A 20,373-nucleotide genomic window follows, 5' to 3' on the forward strand; every position below is an offset into this window, starting at 1 on the left:
ACTTCATTGTGACGGGATGTGAAATTTCCGGTTATGACTTACAATTGAAATTCTATGTTATTTCTGTTTAGGTTTGTGGTTTGCGTTGTATTATAGTTGCATATACAGAGTGGGTGAAAAGTCCGATAGTTCTAAAGTTTTTACGATGAAGATTAATTTTTTCAAGTGGGAAGTGAAAATTTGAGGTGTCCATTGTTACGGTTTGGTTTACCAGGCTCCCAAACTTTGAGTTAAATTTATCTATTCACAAGTATTTCTGATTATATTATTACGAGTATCTATTTATCTATTCACAAGTATTTCTGATTATATTATTACGAGTATCTATAGGCCTAAATATTGTCTTCTTATGATAATGAAGTTTACACATCCAAAAAATTGAGTCATCCAAAAATGATTATTAATCACCAATCAAGTATAGATATTTAGAAGGCAATTTAATCTAAATGCAGACCATCAGGCTCACAAATATGTATTACCTTATTTTCTACTTATTCGGTAAGATAAAATTCTAGTTGGGTTTCTCCACATAAGAAAGCCTTACAATAATAAATTGCACATAAAATAAAAAGCCTACAATAGATTACAATAAAAATGTATAAATATTTAAAACATAAAAGTAATCATCTTCTTTATATAAAAGCAAACCCAACCACATTTTTTATTATATATTTGTTCATCATTACTGTCAGTTGTAAAATTTATTTCTGTAGATTTCAGTCCTTTTTACTTACTATTTTTCTATTGCGGATGAAGTTCATTATAATCTAACATGAATTACAACTCATACTCATTGTACATATTATTAAATTACAACTTATGTATTATGTACTTGCAAAACTATTTATTACTGTAGCTGTAGGTGAACCTGGTTGGCTACTAGTAGTATTAAAACACCGAATTGTTGAGTTGATAAAGGTTATAGAATTGTAAGATGTGAAACTTAAATAGTCGCTGACATCATTCGAAACTGGTGAGGTAATGTTGGGCGTGGAGGAGGAGGAGGGGCGAGCAAATCGCCGGAAACCTGCCTCTTCTTCATCCTCCTCCTCCTCCTCCTCCTCCTCCTCCTCCTCACTTCTCATCATTCTTTGTTCTTCGTCCTTCTTCCACTTTTCTCATCTTTGTTGTTTGTTACGCTTTGTGAAGATAGTTCTCTGCTGGAAAGGTGTTGTCAGGCCATCTTCAGTGCATCTACTTTGACAAGTGAAAATATTGTTGAATGGAACTGATCAAAATTACTACAAAATATGACTGAAAATGATCTATAAAAAATGCGATACTCAAATACTAACCATGAAAAGCATAAAAGCTCCAGATATGAATAAATTTGAGCATTTGCTTATACTTCTAAAATATGGTGCATTTGCTTCATTTTCTATGAATAAACGTGAGCAAAACCTTTTGCTCATGCGCATTAAAAAAATAGTTTAAGCATTTGCTCAAAAGTAAAAGCTCATACTCAAAATTTTATGAATAAACTAGAGCATTTGCTCAACTTTTGAAGCAAATGCTTCAAAAAAGGTGAGTCTAGTCTAGAGCAGCTTATCACCTTTTGCTCATAGTAAAATGGCTCAACTAATTCGTATGAGGAAGAGGAAACTATACCAGATACGATCACAACCAATAGTTGAGAACTATAAAACTCTTTTTAGATTCAACCATATTTATATATCACCATTATTCCTACAAAAGAATAAATACAAAAGATAGCTACCTGATATAGAAATAGCCATCACAAAATAGGAAATAGGCATTTAAGAAGATGAGAGTGTAGACGATTATAAGAAGCTATTGATATTATAAGAATATGGTGAAGATTATTATAGAGATGACATTATATCTAATATCAGGGCACCGAGCTTCGCTCGTTATTTATTTATTAATTTATTGACTATTGATAAACCGAACACAATTCATTAAAATGATTGGGGAAGGACTAACAGGCACAGCCCAAAACTGTTTTTTGGTAAACCGAATTTTGATTTATACACTATAAATAGTCCAAAAAGAAGGTTATGTTCCATACACTTGAATTCAGGTTCAATTTTCTTGAAAAATTCATACACTTGAATTCAGGTTCATTTTTCAGTCCGAAACATTTGAAAACAAAAAAGTTCTAATTTAGATTATTTACAAACCAAATTGAATAACAAAATAACACTCACTAATCACTTAAAATTGTCAAATAATGATCAATTTTGATAATTATGATATACTCTAGTTAGAAGGATTATCATGCCATCTCAACAAATCAAATTATTTTGATCAAGTCGATTAAATTGTCTAGATAATATTTCTCGCTGATTGATTACACAGCTGGAAATTAATCTTTTCACTCCCACACACGCATCTTCTGTTTCGACAGATGACGAAATTATCATCTGTTTTTCCAAGGATGGATAATTGTTATCCTTTTCATGTCCTTCATCAAGTTTTCCTAGGGATGAGACCTAGTGCAATCGAATTTTTATATCATGGATAAACCTACTATGTTCCAAATTTCGTGAAAATCGTTAGAGACGTTTTCGAGATCCGTTGGACATAAATAACCAGATATAAATAACCAAATATAAAAATATAAACAAATATTCAGAAATTGCTCGCTTAATATAATAGAATAACACAGATCTCCTCAGTCGGTCGGAGTTGGAAGAAAAAGAAAACAGCTGTTTGGTCTTTAAACATAGTCTGTCGGAAGTAGTCGGCTCCAGGACCAGTTGGTCCAGCCTGAGCCAAAAATGTAGAATTTTTCAAGGTATGAGTTTCATTTTTTTTTTTTTTTTTGAAAGATTAGTTTCTGTTTCAAGAATTATGATGTCTACATGAGTCTCAGACGTGCGTGGTAATGCGGTGGTCACTGAATTCTATGGTGGGTGATTATAAATGAACTAATTTATTTAGACAATTTACATATAAATGTAGTAGGTGAATTTGAAACAATAAGAGCCCCCTCTCCCCTCATAAGAGTACTCATATAGGTTTCAATAGTTTATTCATACAAACAATAGTTTACGGATGATGCAATTTCAGGTAGACTCCGAACCACTGGAAGTTTATGGTCAGGTTTAAAAGTCGTTAGCATTTACAATTTTGTCATTTGTCTTCTTCGGTAGTAGACATTTTCATTTTATAGCACAGTATAAATTCCTATCTAGAGTAGAGTAATTTGTGATGGTTTCACTATCGAAGTTACTATCTTGATAGATATTGTCGAGGCGTGCTGTATTGTGATACTAGAGCTGCTACCTGAGGCAATACTAGCAAGTTGTAGGTTTTTTGTGAGTTGTAGTAGTAAACTGTTGCCTGCTGCTATCAGAGTCGTCACAGTTCATAGGTCATTGACCTCGTCACACCTTGAACTTTGTCGGCCGCCATATAAACAACCTAAACCCTACAGGTATACTCTACATCATGAATGCTAGGTAGGTTATACTTGCGGTGACCCAGACGTCCTGATTTTCCCGGGCGGTTCCGTTTTTCAGAGCTTTGTACCAACAACCACCGTCTCGAACTATTTTGTAACTTTTCTGGAAAAATTCATTTTTCATTTGGTATTTTTAGAACATTAATAGTTTTTGGTGTTTGAAATTTATAAAAAAACAATGTAACGCATACAAAGTTTTGTAATTATCATTCAAACTTTCCACTAATATACTAGTGACTCATCCAATCCATCAAGTTATCAATAATTTTGTTGGCTAGATCATCCATATCAATATTGAATACAACTGATTGTCATAAGCGGTAAATCGATTAATGCAATACCTTTAGATAAAAAATATTCAAGAAGAGTGTGACAGTGTAAGTGGATTAATAGTGAAAATTTAATCAATTCAATTTATTTTCAAGTGAGTAGATAAGCAGATCTATTTTTAGATAAGTAGGTATTTTTGACAAATTTTATTCAATCCATTAATCATTACTATTATTCTTTGAATCATTATATTCTATGGACTATTTATCTATTTTTCAATGAATTATTAATTTCTTGTAAGCAGAACGTTCCTTTTCAAAATTGTTAATATTGATGTTTTTGATTTGATGTGAATTATACTTGATACGTTCGTATCCTGTACTGTATCAACAACAATGTAGCGCTAAGCGCTAACCTGTCATCATCTGCACGCTCAGTTCTCATAACTAAATTCTTTACTTATTTATTGATCAAACATTCCATACATTTCTTGAAAGAGAAAACAGGGCTTGGTGCTTAACATCTTCATTTCCTAAAATAAGTCCAATTAATTGTCTAAAGTAAGGTTATGCTCGAAGAACTTTTCAGATCATTAAATTATTTGTTGAAAACTCATATGAAACTTCAGCCCCAATTTCCCATGAATTTCTGATAATCTTTTCTGATAATATATGTTGAGCAAAATAATTGACAGTCCGTTGTTATGCGAGTGATACATTGGTCACACATTGGCAGAATATGTGTGAACACTCCCATAAGAACTAATGATATCCTTTGTCTGCAACGCGTGTAATGCACCACTATTAACAAGAATATTCATTGACTATAGATGTGGGGACTGGGGACTACTGTGGAACACTCTGTGTGAGTGCGTGCAGACCACTTTAGATCGTGCCTTATGGTTTAAATTTGATTTAGTGGATTGAGGCCCTTAAGATGATGGTTATTCCATTGCTCCAATCACTATTATGCTGTATTATTTAATAATGTTGGGGATACGTAACCAATGTTGTTATTGTGAGTCTTCTGTGAGTGATCAAGTGGGCTTATCATTTTATACAGTGCATTCATTTTCTTAGCTACTTGCTGTCTCTTCACATATTTCGATCATTGTGTTGTTATGGAGTCCCCTTATATTATAAAAATTGCCCTTTCATACAGATGCACTTCGTATCCCGGAAAATTTCCTTTTTGAATAATTAAGAATTTCACTTATTCACATATTTTATTTCGTCCGTGCTAAAACGGCTATCAAAGGCTTTAAAGCTTCTAAATTCATACTTAACATTTCCATGGTAATCTCAAATAATGTGATAATACATTAGAATTGAATAAGAGAATTAAAGTTGCCACAATTGCTTATTGATTGAAAAACCGAGAAACTAGTTTCAATTGTTACACCACTATTGATGATTCTCTATAAATATATAGGTTGGTACAAAATTCACTACCGATGAGGTTGTTTCCTAAGCTATGGCGGTTAGTGACTTTTGGGCCACCCTAAAATACTTGCTTTATAATAAAATACTCGCTTATGTAGAAAATTGCCATGATGAATGATGTCAAAAATGTACAAAACAGACACACTGAATAAGACGATTTTAAGTTGTCTCTTCTTTATAAATCAAAATACGTACCGTACATACGCACAATAAAATAAATAAACTAAATTTCATTGTTTTATCAATCTCTAGTGAACAATAGAGAAAAATACTGGCCAACAATGTTAAAATCAACAACTAGTTCAATTGCTTCTATATCCATGACCTAAATTTCAATAAAAAGAACATAAGAATCACACGCAGCTTGGATACTTGATTTGTTGTTTACCTACGATTTGAGTGGATTTTGTGTTTTCTCTGTTTATTCAATCTTGGGTTGAGCAACCGACAGTGTATCAAATCGACGGATCTAGAAAATGTTGAAGAAAGCTAGTAGTTGAAGTAAAGTAAAAAGTGGTTTACAATTTAAATTTGTGTTTTCATTATGGAAAAGTACCACAACATCACTCACAACACAACTGTAAAGGAAAAAATGAAAACTTGGAAAATTATAAGAAATATTAAATATGGTATATTATTAGGGATTATAGTTAGATTAAGATGAAGATCATGCTTGATGTTTAACAGAATTATTTTGGATTTGACTTTCCATATTTCAACCCTTGTTGAATATAATCCACATCTGTTTCATTTTTATGTGTGATGTCTTCAGACATCAAGAATTTGTATTTTTCAAATTATTTGATTCCATTAATAAAAACTTGGTTTCATACTACATACTCCCCGATAGTTTGGAATCACTTGAAACCTCGTTTAGATTACCAGCCTCATATGTTTCAATGTGTTTCAGTTAAATCTGATATTTCCTCATGACAGAATCAGTGTGCATCAAAATCAGAAATATTTTTGGTCAAAATTATTTCAAACAAGAATATCATCATTTACACATTACACATTTACACATTATTGTGATGCGTATTTGATAAAAATACAGCTCTTCTATTTGTGTACTATCAGTAATTTTTCTGAGGAACTTGAGTCATGAATGGTAAATACATTTCATTGATCGACGAACTCACATCAGTCATCTTCCCAGAGAACAATGAGTAAAACACTTTTATCGGAATGACCTTTCATTGGAACGCTCCCCGTTATCTATTTCCTTTCGGCACTTTCACAAAATACACTATTATATTCATCGATTTCTATTCTTGAACCTCCTGTAAAGATGAAGCACTCTTTCAACAACACTCTTATTCAGCCTCCAATGATGTTGATCTTATTTTGGCCTAAATTCTCAAGAAACTCGAAACTTGAAGCTAGTATTTATACAAAGTATAATATTAAAAATAAATAATAATGAAGCGTATTTCATAGTATTTTACAACACATGTTGGGTAACGCTAGTTACCGTATATAGATAGATAAATTCCTTTTTATTGGTCGGCACAAATCCTACCTAAATAAAGAGCGGTGGGCATTTTGTCAATAACAATTCGCTGTGAAATGGAGATTTTATTTATTGATTGGGGCTATTCAAATCTTTCAGAAATGAGTTAATTATCAATCAATATCAGATCAATGAACTATTGATTTGATATTTGCCAACCACAATAGAATGTTTCATTTGTTTGATGAAATGGCGAAGTTTGACATTAATGTCCACCTAACAGATGACTTTATGTTTTTCAAAAAACGACATTCTCATATTTATATAATATGAATAATATATAAAGCATAATAACTGAATCAAGGATGATATGTTCACCTATGTATCTTCCTTGACGATAATTAAGTGTCTATTGTACTCGTATGCTGTCATGTTGAATAAATATCTTATCTCACAGTATTTTTGTGTTGCAGTTTGAGTGAAGTAGTAGCAGGATGCCTGAGGAGAAGAAGAAGGATACAGCGCCAGAAAAAGAGGTGCCTGTACCTCCATCTCCCGCCAAAAAGTCGTCCAACCAATCGACTCCCAGAGGCAAGCTCACAACTGCTAAGGTCACTCTCCTAGATGGCTCTGTTCTCGATGTGCCAATCGACGTAAGTACTATCATTTTATTTTTTAAAATGTGCATGAAAGATAGAAAGATACAGAAAATATATTCTGAATTGCCGAATCTCATAGTCATAGAGTATGATTTTCTATCATTTAATTTTAAAAATATGAATGATACAGAAAATATTCTGATTTATCAGTATACTATCATTTTATTAAAAAAATAAATATGCAAGATACTCAAAATATTCTAAATCATCAGATTTCATTGTTGTCTAGTATTAAAGTCATTGTTGTCAGGGTCCGGTATTAAAACCTCTAATTTCAAAATGCTGACATGAAAGATTGAAGACCAAGCCACATGAGGCGTTTTTCAGACGAGCCGGCAGGGCAGGAAGTTCTCCGATTGGCTGGTTATCAGCTGATTCCCGAACACCAACCCAATCGCAGAGCTTCCTGACCTGCCGACTTGTCTGAAAGCATGTGAAAGCCTCATATGGTTCAGCCCATAGGAAATGTTATCTTCATCGATGAACACTAATTTCATGTCATTTCACATTATTTATTGTGAATATCTTTTGTATTACGTGATACTGACGTTGTTGGCTGTTCTTCGTTCATCTAGATTAGTGGTACGATGTTGGCCTAGCCCATAAGTGCTCTTCAAGAAAATAATAATTACAAGGTGATAATTGAGGTGATTTTGTGTACCTACCAAGAGAATGGTACATGAAACTATGGACATATTTCGGCAGATACATGTTATTTGTGAATTATCATTTTAAAAACGACATAGCATAGTATACTAATGTACTTTTAGAAGTGGTGAACAAAAAGTGTACTTTGTCTCCCTCAAGGGTCTTATTTATAATTAGGATATATGTTGCCGAAGAAATGCTCAATCAAACACATTTCGAGAACCAATCACAATATTAAAATCAGCTACGGCTTTGATTTGATTGGTAGCTGATCCTCCTGTAGCTGATTGGTAACCTAGATAACCAAAGTGTGCTTATCTAAGAACGTCTCCAAAAATGTTTGAAATTATTTTCTCCCACCAGCTGATATTCTGCTCTAATCAAGGAAGCGTTTTTATTTTTATGCCTCCACAATGACATACCTATTTTTGTCAAGAACAATAATAGATAATTATTATCTATTGATTGATTACTCTCAGACAAAGTGTCATAGATAAATGTCATTCGTGTCATAGACTAATTCGAATATTCATACAATTTGTGCATTTGTACGGATGAATTAATTTCAATCATAATCTCTATTGTAGCTCTATCCTCCCATTCGTTATATTATTATATAATATTAATACATTTTTCTGTAAAAATGGAACTATGATTTGTGATGTGATAAAATCTAATCTAATATATATTTATATTAAATAATGTTTGTATTTTTGCAGAGAAAGGCGAAAGGAGAAGACCTTTTCGACAGTGTGTGTGAGCACTTGAATTTACTGGAGAAAGATTACTTCAGTCTCACTTATGCTACTGATCAAGATCCTCGGAGTTGGTTGGAGTTGGATAAGAGAATATCCAAGTTTGTGAAAAGTAAGTGAGAAAACTTGATTTAAAATTACGCTTACAATTTCACTAATAGTTGATCAATTACGTATTGGCTGTTCTAAACTGGCTGTCGTGTTTCCAAGTGTTTATGGGTGTTCTCATTCAACTTGACTTGAAACGTGGTTTTACTTGAACGTGAAACGTAGTTTTTATCACTTCTAGAAATCTAGATTATCTTTCAGTCATCTCTTAGGAAGTGGAAATCGTTTGGCACAACCTAAATTGGACAATTCACTAAATTTAGGTAATGTAGTTGTTTGAGGCTGACGCCTTTTCAACTTTCCAAAATTTGTAATGGTCGATAAGTCAGGGATTGCATAATGTGATGTTTGATCTATGAAAATTGAATGAAAAATAGTAATTTTCTAGTAGTATTAACTAATAGTATTGTATCTTGAACAATGATTTCTCATTTATAATGTTTTTAACTTAACCTTGTTGAATAAATGTGACATGCTTGATATGTGCCACAATTATCTTATTTCATGATGATTATTAGTTTTTCTATTGTATGAAAAGACTCAAACCTTATATTACATTCTGTACTTAAATTTTGACATTCTGCTTTTTTCTGACATTGTTGATCGATGAATTCTGTTTACAATTTATGAAAATTGTCTTTGTTGCTGTGTTGAATGACGACTATATTTAATTCTATATTTTGTTTCAAACTAGGCGAGCCATGGACTTTCAACTTTGAAGTGAAATTCTACCCACCTGATCCTGCAGGGTTGAAAGAAGACATAACGAGGTGAGTCTTGTCATCTCCTAATATTTTTATTGGAAAATGTTTAAAAATACATTTACAGCATTGTCGGACAGCGATCTAGACGTTCATACTTATCTTACCTTTTCAAACTATAAATCAAAACCTTAATCGCATGGAAATGTATATAGATGGTGAATATTGTGATTCCATATATTTCTTAGTGCAAAATAGCACCACTAGGTTTCAATTAATTCCCTTATTATTTGTAGTATTCTCTCTAGTTTAGATTTTAATTCAATAATCATTATATGACAATCATTCAGCTGTAATATTATAATTCTATCATTATCATAGAATCTATAAATTGTATAAGTGATATTAATTCTAGAAATTTGTTTTTTTCAGATATCAACTATGCCTTCAAGTCAGAAATGACATTCTCAGTGGAAAGTAAGTACACTATTATTATCATAGGTACAATTCATAATAATTCAGCAAGTTATACTGGTAGCTTGATATCTGATTCAAGTTGCTTTATTGACCTTGCTAAATAAATGTGACATTCTTTGAATGCCACAATTTTAATATTTCATGGCATTAAGCATATGTTCAACATGATGATTTCTACATGAAAGGCTATTCATTACAAATATTTTGGATAGTTTTCGCTTGTGTGGGATATCTATTAATGCGGAATTTGATAGTACTTGTTGGAAATATTATTTTTATTTCGTGAAAATTGTTGAATATCAGCTTGATAATATGATGATATGAATCATCAAATATTATCATATCAAATAGTGATAATATGATGATATTATCAATAACTTGATTATATGAATTCATATCACTATGAAGTTATATTGAGAAAAATTAATCTTTTATTTAGAAATGAATGTGGTGGTTTCAAGTCGTTTATTAATTTTCATTCCAATATTCATTATAGCTTCATTCGCAGTAACTTTTAATCCAATCATTTTCTCCCAAGATTCAAGAGAGATTATTCTTTGTTTGTGATATTTACTGTGAGTACTAAAGAACTGTCAATATTTTTTCATTACTTTGAATGCATTACGAGTATCTGAATCAATATTGCGAAGCGGTTGTTTTGTCTTCGTGACATAAAGCCATTACCATATATTAGGGTTTGATCCCCTACATAAGCGAGTGCAGAGAATTATGTGATAGGTACATGTCACGACATCTTTCTTTCAGCCCAGCAAAACATTCTCCATTCGAATATAAATACAGTACGGCTTGGGGATATTTAGTAAAAATATAATAATTTCCTACACAACTATATTAGCTAAACAAATTTATTTCATCATAAAACTTGCTGAAAGGAACATACAACATGCTGAAGCCAAAAACTGGTCCTATTCCTATTTATGCAGCACAGTCCTAAATCTTAGGTAGGCTACTGTTATATTGGTCACATTTTGAATTACACGATTTACACTGCAAAGCCATAAAGTGAACGAATTTTGAATTTATAAATAGTTGATATGATATCTGATAAATGACGTATGAGAGAAATAAAAATTTTACAATTCAAAATGTTTGACAAAACATTATGTATAGCCCGATGCATAAAATTGTTCAATAATTCATACTGTACCCTTCTGAAAGTTCAATGGTTGCTAAATTTAACATTAATTTGTAGTTGTCACATCACGTGAATAGCATTTTGAAAAATTTTGCCTATATGATGGCTTTCAATTTCATTATGTTTATTTAGATTTTTGTAATATTCGAGACTTGTTCGTTGTTGTTTCCAGAGGCCAGACACCAGCCGAAGCAGAATTGCACTTTTTGGAGAATGCCAAAAAGCTAGCAATGTACGGCGTTGATCTTCATCCAGCAAAAGATTCAGAAGGCGTTGATATCATGATTGGAGTTTGTGCAACGGGGATATTCGTCTACACTGATCGGTAAGTAGAATTGAAAAATACTAATTGTATTGGAAAATACTACTGAATTGAATTTAAAAAAAAATTCGTCTATATTGATCGGCTAGTAGAATTGAATTTTTTTAATGATAGCTTACATTCAATAGTTGACGTAAAAGAATGCGGCTGTTTACTCAGCGCACAATGTCCAATATTGATAAAATATCGATCCATATTACTCCTGATTTAACTCTTAAAATTAAAGGTCAATGTTTTAATTATTTTGAATGTTCCAAATGAGTGTAAGTCAAGTTTCAAAGATTTTTTTCTACTTACACTCATTTAATTTTGTTTTATCTGTACATCAGGGGCTCTGCCTGTCGCAGACAATTATTTCAAGAAGCAAATTTAAATTTATTGTATGAAAAGCCCTTAAATTATTCATTTCTCAAATTTATTCTATTAGATTCTATAAAGTGAGGTTATGTATTGACTGATTAAATAAACTTACAGTGTGTGGGTACAGGATCCTTTTCTGACCTCCGTGAGAATTTTTAAAACTAACTAACTAACTAACTTTTGCAAGCAGTTGAAACTCATGAAAATAATTCATTTATATAATCTATTATTTTATCATTGTAATAATGATGTGTTTGTACAAATTAAGAATAAAGACTTATTAATTCAAATTATTTCACTATAATAGTACAAAACAAGTAGACAAGACCAATGCATAAATTGATGATATCCTCTATATAAATTATATCTTCTTTCAAATAATTCACCATAACAGTAAGACACATGTAGACAAGACAAATACAATAATGCATAAATAGAATAGGTGACAAATGATACCGGCAATTCTCGTAACTGTAAAATGATTTTCAAGCATGTAACTTATGTTGATAAATTTTGCAAAAAGTAAAACTGAGTGTTTTGTAACAGAGCTGTATAATATAATGTATGTACTGTAACTGAATCATTATGTAGAAGTTTATTATTTCATTTCTTAGTTCTAATTACTTGATAGTATGTCAGGAATTCGATATTCAAATCGTTTTTTCCACTTTTAACTGGGTTCACCAGAAGCTGAGTTATCATTTGTCATATCAATCAATATCTGTTTGAAGATACTGTATTTTTGGATTTTTGAGAGAGTTTCTCAGGTCTGCAGCAACTCCTCCATTCGTATAGGGAGCTTCCATGCATGAGAGTATTTATTGTCATAATAATAAGATTGTACTGTAATTGTATCTGAGTTGTAACAAAAATATAACTGATTCGTTACTTATTGGAACTAATTTGTTTTCAGCCTCCGTATCAGCAAGTTCGCCTGGCCCAAGATACTGAAGATCTCCTACAAGGGACACTACTTTTACGTGAAGATCCGACCCGGCGACTTCGAGCAGTACCAGTCAACGGTTGGCTTCAAGCTGGCTCGGACCCGGGCCGCCAAGAAGCTGTGGAAGGTTTGCGCCGAGCACCATACCTTCTTCCGGCTTACCTCCCTGGAGCCACCGCCCAAGGCAGGTCTGTTTCCACGGTTCTCGTCCAAGTTCCGCTACTCGCGACGAACTCACTACGAGACCAGCACGCTGCCCATTGATCGACCGGCGCCCCAGTTCCAGCGCAGTCTCAGTGCTAGGAGGCTCGCTTCTAGGAGCATGGACAGTGAGTATCTCTTCACTAAATAAAACAAACACTTTTTTCAATGAATCAATTTATTTCGTCTGCCAAAAACAAAAATAATTATTATTTATTTAATTTTTATTTGTTCGTACTAATAATTGTCATTGTAATAATCGTGACAAAAAGTAACTAAAATTGTTTCCTTATTGAGATTTTAGCTGAACAGATACGTTCTCTCCATGCTCCTAGAAATCATTCTTTTCGTAGCAAACAAATCTATTAATAAGAATTACTGTTTTCAGGAAGGTTCGTAATCTCTGTGTTAATGATGAACTATAATTTTCCCATTTAGTTTTTACTGTTTAATGGATTGTGTGCGTGTACATGGCAATCAGATGAGTATCACTTCATGAATGAGCCTTCCTCGAGATAGTAGTTTTCATTAATAGCTATGTAGAATGAGAGAATAGTTTGCCATGTACACTCACACAATCCATTAGACAGCAAAAACTCAATTAGAAAATGATAGTTCATCATGAACACAGAGATTACAAACCTTCTTGTAAGCAGTAATTCTCATTAATAGTTTTGTTTGCTATTAAAAGAATGATTTCTAGGAGCATGGAGAGAACGTATCTGTTAGAAGAGCAGCTAAAGGCTCAATAAGACAGCCATTAGACACAATCCAATTACACAGCAATTAGACACGTATCTGTTAAAAAGAGCAGCTCAATAAGGAAACAATTTTAGTTACTTTTTATCATAATTGTTACAATTGTAATTCGTTATCATTAGTTACCATTTTTTTAATATCTTCACATTCTATTAGCAAAAATCGATGAGAAAATTGTTAGTTTATCATGCAACCTAAACAGAGAACTTTCTTTAAACGAACCTTCCTGTGAATATGTATGTTATGTACGTAACTCATTGATATACAGCTGTGGTAAGTTCTAAATAGTGTGTTTTTCTTTCGGTCTCAAAATTTTAGTTTTTTCAAAGTTTGAAATTTTAATAATTTGTAATTGATTTAATTCATTTTAGAAGTTTATTATTTAAAAATGATTTTTGTTTTTAATTGTAATTTGTTTTTAATGATTTTTGTTTTGTTTGTAATTGTAAATTCAATCAGTGTTTAATTGAAAAATGTGGAAGTGAACCATTACTAGCTACAGTATGACTGTTGTATATATTGGAATTGGAACCGTTTTGGGCGTAAGCCTGTGGTATTCTTCTGAAAGTTGTGTATTTCTGAATGAATGAATAAATAAATAAATAAATAAATTGCTATGAACACTGTGATTGAATATTTGAACGAACGTCCTGTGAATAGTTCTCATTAATTGGTTCAGTTTGCTACCTCATAATGGCATCACATTTCTTGTTTATTGTATCATAAACTTTAAAAATTCTTAGATAATGAAAACAGATACATAATGTTAATAATGAAACTTACCTCATTTTGATGCTCATCACTGTTCGTCTATTTTACATGGATAACTCCTATTCCGAGTACACGTATGTCTATCAAATTTAACCACTGTTAAAAACATTATTCAACGTAATCAATGAACTAGTTGAATGAGTACGATGATCATGGTTAAATTTAACAGATATACGTGCAACCGGGCCTCTGAGTGTGAGCTTTCTAATCAAAACCAAATAGGTACCCTACCCTAGTAAAATAAACTAGCCTTAACCTACCTAGTTGACTCATTATTTGTAAATACGCTCTAATTCTTGTCATTGATTTTGTTTATACGGTCTCTTATGAAAAAGGCTCTGTTGATTTGAGAATTTGAACAACATTTCCTAAGTTAATATCTTCGAATTTGTAGTGTGTGGGTCATAAGTTGTGAAACACTTCGTGAATACAGCTTTTATCATGTTGTGTTTTCATCTATTATGTAAGTTATCTGTTTTTTTCAGAATTCGTACTTCATTTAAAAAACTTTATTTTGCTATGTTGGTCCATTTGGGTCATTGTTGGGGTTTGAAACACTCTATAAAAATGCAGTCTATCCATGCAAGAAATCTGTTGTTTTTCAAGATGTCAACATTTTTTCTTAAGTTAATATCTTTGATTTTGTAGCTCTTGGTGGTCCACGTTCAGCCACGGCTGAACCAAGCTCCGATGCTGCTAACAAACGTCACACGATGCCTTATCCTCCCGATCACATTCCTGACATGGACCATGATCGTATCACAAAGATCACTTCTCCCGCCAAATCCAAGAAGGAGGAGAAGAAGGGCAAGGTGAGTGATCTCTCTTTCATACCTACTATTCTCCTTCTCTAAGGCATGGGTTAGACAAATGAGCGAATGCTTGTTTTGAACAAAGTTTAATAAAAACCTGGATAAAGCCAGTTTGAAAGTTCGTAGGCAATGAGAACTAACATTGGATTCATGCACTTTTAGAGACATCATTTATCATACTTCTCATGTGTCGGGTTACTTCTTTGTGTTTTATGTCCCAGAATTCGTGCTCAAGCTCGTTTGGTTCAACCCCAGCCCAACAAACGAAAATTATCCAACGACAATTTGAAGAATCCAACAACTCGTCTTAACGCCTTTGTTATGATGCCCAATGAAGAGGAAATTAAACAAAGCATTGGTGTTTCACTTCAAACCGAATCATTTTCATTCCAAATCAAAATTACAGAAGTATAGAAACATACTTAATATTCTATTGTAATGTGTTTTTCTAAAAAAAATTAAAATTATTTTGTATCCACATAAATTTGCAGAGTTTGAAAATATATCAGTCCATTTGTAGAAAGGGGAATTCACCAGCTTAATTTTCAGGAGAAATCATCGACATAGCCTAACCAATAGACATCACGGGAGCTTGAATATTTTGATTTTTTTTTTCTTACAGTAAATTTATTTATTGATTGATTGAGAAATATAGATGCACATAACACCAGCATAAAATTCAACAATTTTAACGTCATTGTAGTTACATAATGAGATTCACTTTGTCGTTTTGCTTACAATGTTTTGTGAGGTTAAAAACATGGTCATGTTATGGGTATGTTATCTAGGGATTTCATCTGAGGTTATCAATTTCTTACTTTCTACTTTCTGATGATATCGTTCTCAAAATTGTACATATGTTGAGTTCTATGTTCCGCAAAATACGCAATAATTGATTCATTTATTCTGTATTTATACCAATCATGTGTCAACTTTATGCCTTTATTATCTATTATTATAGTTCGCATTTGATGGTGGAAAATTTCAGTTCAAGTCTACCGTCAAATGGAAAAATAATTTAAAAAAAGCAATAGAATTGAAAGAAGAAAATAAATTGAATTCAACACCAATCTCAATTTTCTTGTCAGAAATGAATTATTGGGACACATAGCTTGTACCTGTACCATGATCCATCATCAGTTGTATTTTCATCAAGTAGTATCATATTTAACCATTTGTAAAACCCTAGAAAGTGACCACTTTTGGATACTCCAATGCTTATTTAATACTGTAAGCATTTTTTAAATAATATTACACAATCATTTTTAGAAGTTTTGATACAAAACTTATAACTGACCATTTTTGTATCCTCAATGTTTAGTAGTGTGGAAACTTTTGAATTTACTGAATCTTGTGACTGTTCCAACCTCTAATTTACATGGACTTTTATTGCTTCAATTACCATAGAATTAATTTCCTTCTAGCGTAGATAGAAGGATACCTAAAATTGCAATTATTCCGCTGCTATTAAATACAAAATGATTGGTAAAACGAAATTCCAATTAAACCAAATCAGAATTTTTCACAATATCTAGAATAATATCAATTAGATTTTATTTTAAATTATTACTTATAGGTGGCTTTATGATAACTTTATTTGCATATTACCGTGTTATTACAATTTTGTTTTATGTTTTTGGTGGGGAAAAGGAGGAGTTCTCTGTCATTTCTCTCATAATCTCCATCCTTCCTTGGTCATTTTCTATTGCATTCTATCTACATCAGAATCTTGGGGACTAAATTTTCAGTGCATAACAGGGAAAAACTAATAATTGGAGGACACTGCAAGTACTAACACTGTAATGTTTCATATGTCTCAAGGTTAATAGAAAGATTGTTGAACACTCATCAGTTGATTGTAGGGATAGTTGGTGTGATAACATCAATGTGTTGAATTCTCCAGCTCTTATGGCGGATAAATAGTGAATATCTAATAGATAATTGTATAAAACATGAAATGACATTCTCGAAATTACAATTCCTTATCGTAAAATAGGACTAGTATAATGATAATTGATCATGCACAATAAATTACGTTACTGATTTCTGAATGTGATTTCGGTTAGTAGTTTTAACTTATCATAACTTATTTATGCAACATATCCGCATGATAGATTCGACATCGAGATTCCTTGTTCAAGTTGATGGTTTCCTCTTCAATTATTTCATAATGTTCTCTTTCAGTAGCATCCTTTCAAATTATGTTCCTGATTAATTAAGATTATTATGAAATTATGCTACTAGGAGAACACACTTCGAAATTATTAAAAATTCAAGATAAACTAAAATTCGGACAAGGAACTTGGCCATTGAATAGTAAATTCAAATTTTGAAATCAATCAGGCAATTTTTAGTGCTTGCTTAAAAAGATGTATGATGAATTCTAATTTTTTGTACTAATCCTTTTTCCGGTATAAAACTGCTATAGTTGGCTTATTTTGAAAGAAAATTCAATTTTATGGGTTATTTAAATTAATTATTATTCAATTTCATGGGCTATTTAATTATTAGAAATTTATTACTTCCGTTAAGGCTATTTCACACCGCCGTAGCGGAGCTTGAAATACGTTTTTGAAAGATGTAACCGTCGTATCTCCTAATGTTAATCTATGTTAAGCCTGCTTGAAACGGACATTTTAAAATTGGTAGATACGTATTTCAAATGTTGTATTTCAAGCTATGGTACGGCGGTGTGAGATAACCTTTCACAGTACATGCATGGTAGTTCAAAAAAAATTGATACATGAATGTCAACTGACCGTATAAATAGTAAATAGATACACTTTTACTGCCAGCATTCCTTATAATCACAACATAAATGTCCATTCAAAAACATAGCTGAAAGTTTAAAGTTTGAATCTTGAATGTAAAGTGAATTGCATTATACCATACCTACTACATATATTATAACTACCATAGCCCCTGTGAGAATCACTTTCAACGTTCATTCCAGAAAATTTCAGCTCATCTATAAATAACACCATTGTTTCCCATTCAAACAACACTGACAGTTTAAAGTGAATCTTATTATATCAGCTGATGAGTTTCCAACCTTCTATCTTTCAACGTTGCATGTTTCCATCATTAACTGAACTAGCAGCAGCTGTTTCTCATAGAATGCGGCTGTTTATCATTAATTTTTGTCATTTCACACCCAGCTCGGGCGTCATCCGAGTGGCAATAGCTCGAGCTCCATAAGTTCCACCGAAGGCGAATATGAGGCAGAAAATTCAAAATCGGAGGACAAGCCAAAGGTAGCTATTTGAAGAGAGAAACAAATTTGTTTGTTTTGCCATCAAATTCTGCACAAAGCGCCTTTTTCACAGAATGTATGTTATAGTGTTACCAATACTCAAGGCTGCATTATATAGTCATTTAATTTTATGACAATTTATCTGGCCTTATAAATTATGGTAGATATTTGAATGAATAGTCAGCAAATATTTGATTGTCTTAACAAAGGAATATCTAATATATACCAGACAAGGTCTAATGACAAGTCTATAAATTGAAATTACTAAAGGGATTTTGTTTAATAATAATTATTGACAAAGGCATTGTCTAATAGGAAATAAAATCATTTATAAAAGTTTGTCAAATATAATGACTGTAAAATAAAGCTTTTAGGGCTATCTTTACTTAGAGGTGTATTAGAACGAAGTAATAAGATAGTAAGATTATTTTTAAGAACGAATTCAAACCAATTAAGATTGTCTCCCTAGCTAGCATACAATAATTATGTTCCAATCTCAGAACGTTCATAAATTAATAAGATTCATAGCTCTTGTGTGTTGAAGTTGATGTTTACTTTCACTCAAAAAATGACTGCTGACTGCTTCCAATAACATTCAATGGCTCCGTTGAATGAGGATCTCTTTTTAAGGCAGTTACATTTGATAAACGTGCGTGAACCGAGCATAAATTTTAAACGACGTAAAACAAATTTAAGGCTTGTATTTTCATTTAGGGCCGGTTTCCGAGCTCGGGATTTAGCTAAGCTCTAGACTTTGAACAGCTGGTGTCAGAAAATTGGTTTTCCGAAACGGGGCGTGGTCGCAGTTTTTATGATATCTTTATTTACTTATTTCTATATTTGGAAAGGACAAACAGGTGGAAGGAGACCAGTGGGGAAACCAAGGCTTAGATGGATGGATGGATGGATGGATGGATGGATGGAGTCTCAAAGGATGCAAGAGATAGGGTAGAGGAGGCAAGGGATCGAGATGGTTGGAGAGGCAGGATTCAGGAGGCCAGGGCTCGATTTAGGCTGTAGGGCCATCGAAGAAGAAGAAGAATAATTGAAAACGTTTTTCCTTGACAAATAAAACATTCCTATATAATTCAAAATAGCTGAAACTACACGATTTTCTCCTTATTTCATTTTGTGTTCAATTTTCTAGTTTTTCGAAAATTAATTTCGTAAAGCCAATTTTCTGACTCCAGCTGTTTAAAGTCTAGAACTTAGCTAAATCCCGAGCTAGGAAACCGGCCCTTAGTGAGACAAATAAAAATGTTCCAAACTATACAACACGTCTTTTAAAGAAATAGAGATTATATAAAAAATTCTGTGTATTATTCTAAATATATTAAAGGTGCTCAATAAAAAGGTTATAATATTCATATAACACTTAGTATCAAGTTTAGAAGAAGGTAATTATGTACATGTACTTCAAACATGTATTAGGGACGGATCATGTCCGCCCCAACAAACATACATCCAGGAAAACGTTTTTACCCAGTTGTAGATGGAGTATATCAAGTATATCGTCGGCTAAAAGTGAGGTATAGCTAACTATAATTATTGATTTATAGGAAAATCATATTTGTCAAGTATCAAGACCGTATAGATGAACGATATACTAAAGTCAAACAACTTGAATCTTTGGTTTTCAATCTGAAACAGGACAAGTTCAATTGGGTTCCTGGTAACTAACTACTAGAATCAAAGTATTCTTACTAGGGCTGTACCAACGATTTCGTTATTGTTTCCTTCTAACAAAGTCGAACTTCTTGCCAAGTTCTAATCTCAGAATCGTTCATAAATTAATAAGACTCATAGCTCTTGTGTGTTGATGTTGACTTTTGTCTATGGTAATTTCTCATTTTATTATC

The 20,373-nt window shown here is 32.3% G+C and overlaps 2 protein-coding genes across 3 annotated transcripts in view; both read left to right on the plus strand.

Annotated features, from left to right (window-relative positions):
• Window positions 1-9,981, plus strand: part of LOC120354912 (band 4.1-like protein 1) — a 20,405-nt gene extending 10,424 nt beyond the window's left edge. Inside the window, exons 2-5 of the mRNA XM_039443027.1 lie at window positions 7,063-7,242; window positions 8,616-8,763; window positions 9,454-9,529; window positions 9,893-9,981. Coding sequence (XP_039298961.1) covers window positions 7,084-7,242; window positions 8,616-8,763; window positions 9,454-9,529; window positions 9,893-9,941 — 432 coding nt within the window. The 5' untranslated portion in view covers window positions 7,063-7,083 and the 3' untranslated portion in view covers window positions 9,942-9,981. The remainder of the gene's footprint in view (window positions 1-7,062; window positions 7,243-8,615; window positions 8,764-9,453; window positions 9,530-9,892) is intronic.
• Window positions 9,982-11,246: 1,265 nt separating this feature from the next.
• The window catches only part of LOC111055083 (protein 4.1 homolog), a 37,511-nt gene continuing 28,384 nt past the window's right edge, over window positions 11,247-20,373 (plus strand). The window contains exons 1-4 of one of the 2 annotated variants that reach the window (XM_039443026.1): window positions 11,247-11,418; window positions 12,689-13,047; window positions 15,098-15,261; window positions 18,420-18,515. In XM_039443026.1, coding sequence (XP_039298960.1) covers window positions 11,324-11,418; window positions 12,689-13,047; window positions 15,098-15,261; window positions 18,420-18,515 — 714 coding nt within the window. In that variant the 5' untranslated portion in view covers window positions 11,247-11,323. The remainder of the gene's footprint in view (window positions 11,419-12,688; window positions 13,048-15,097; window positions 15,262-18,419; window positions 18,516-20,373) is intronic. The other variant, XM_039443025.1, reaches the window with a different exon arrangement.

Source organism: Nilaparvata lugens, chromosome X (genome assembly GCF_014356525.2).
Source record: "Nilaparvata lugens isolate BPH chromosome X, ASM1435652v1, whole genome shotgun sequence".
NCBI lineage: Eukaryota > Metazoa > Arthropoda > Insecta > Hemiptera > Delphacidae > Nilaparvata > Nilaparvata lugens.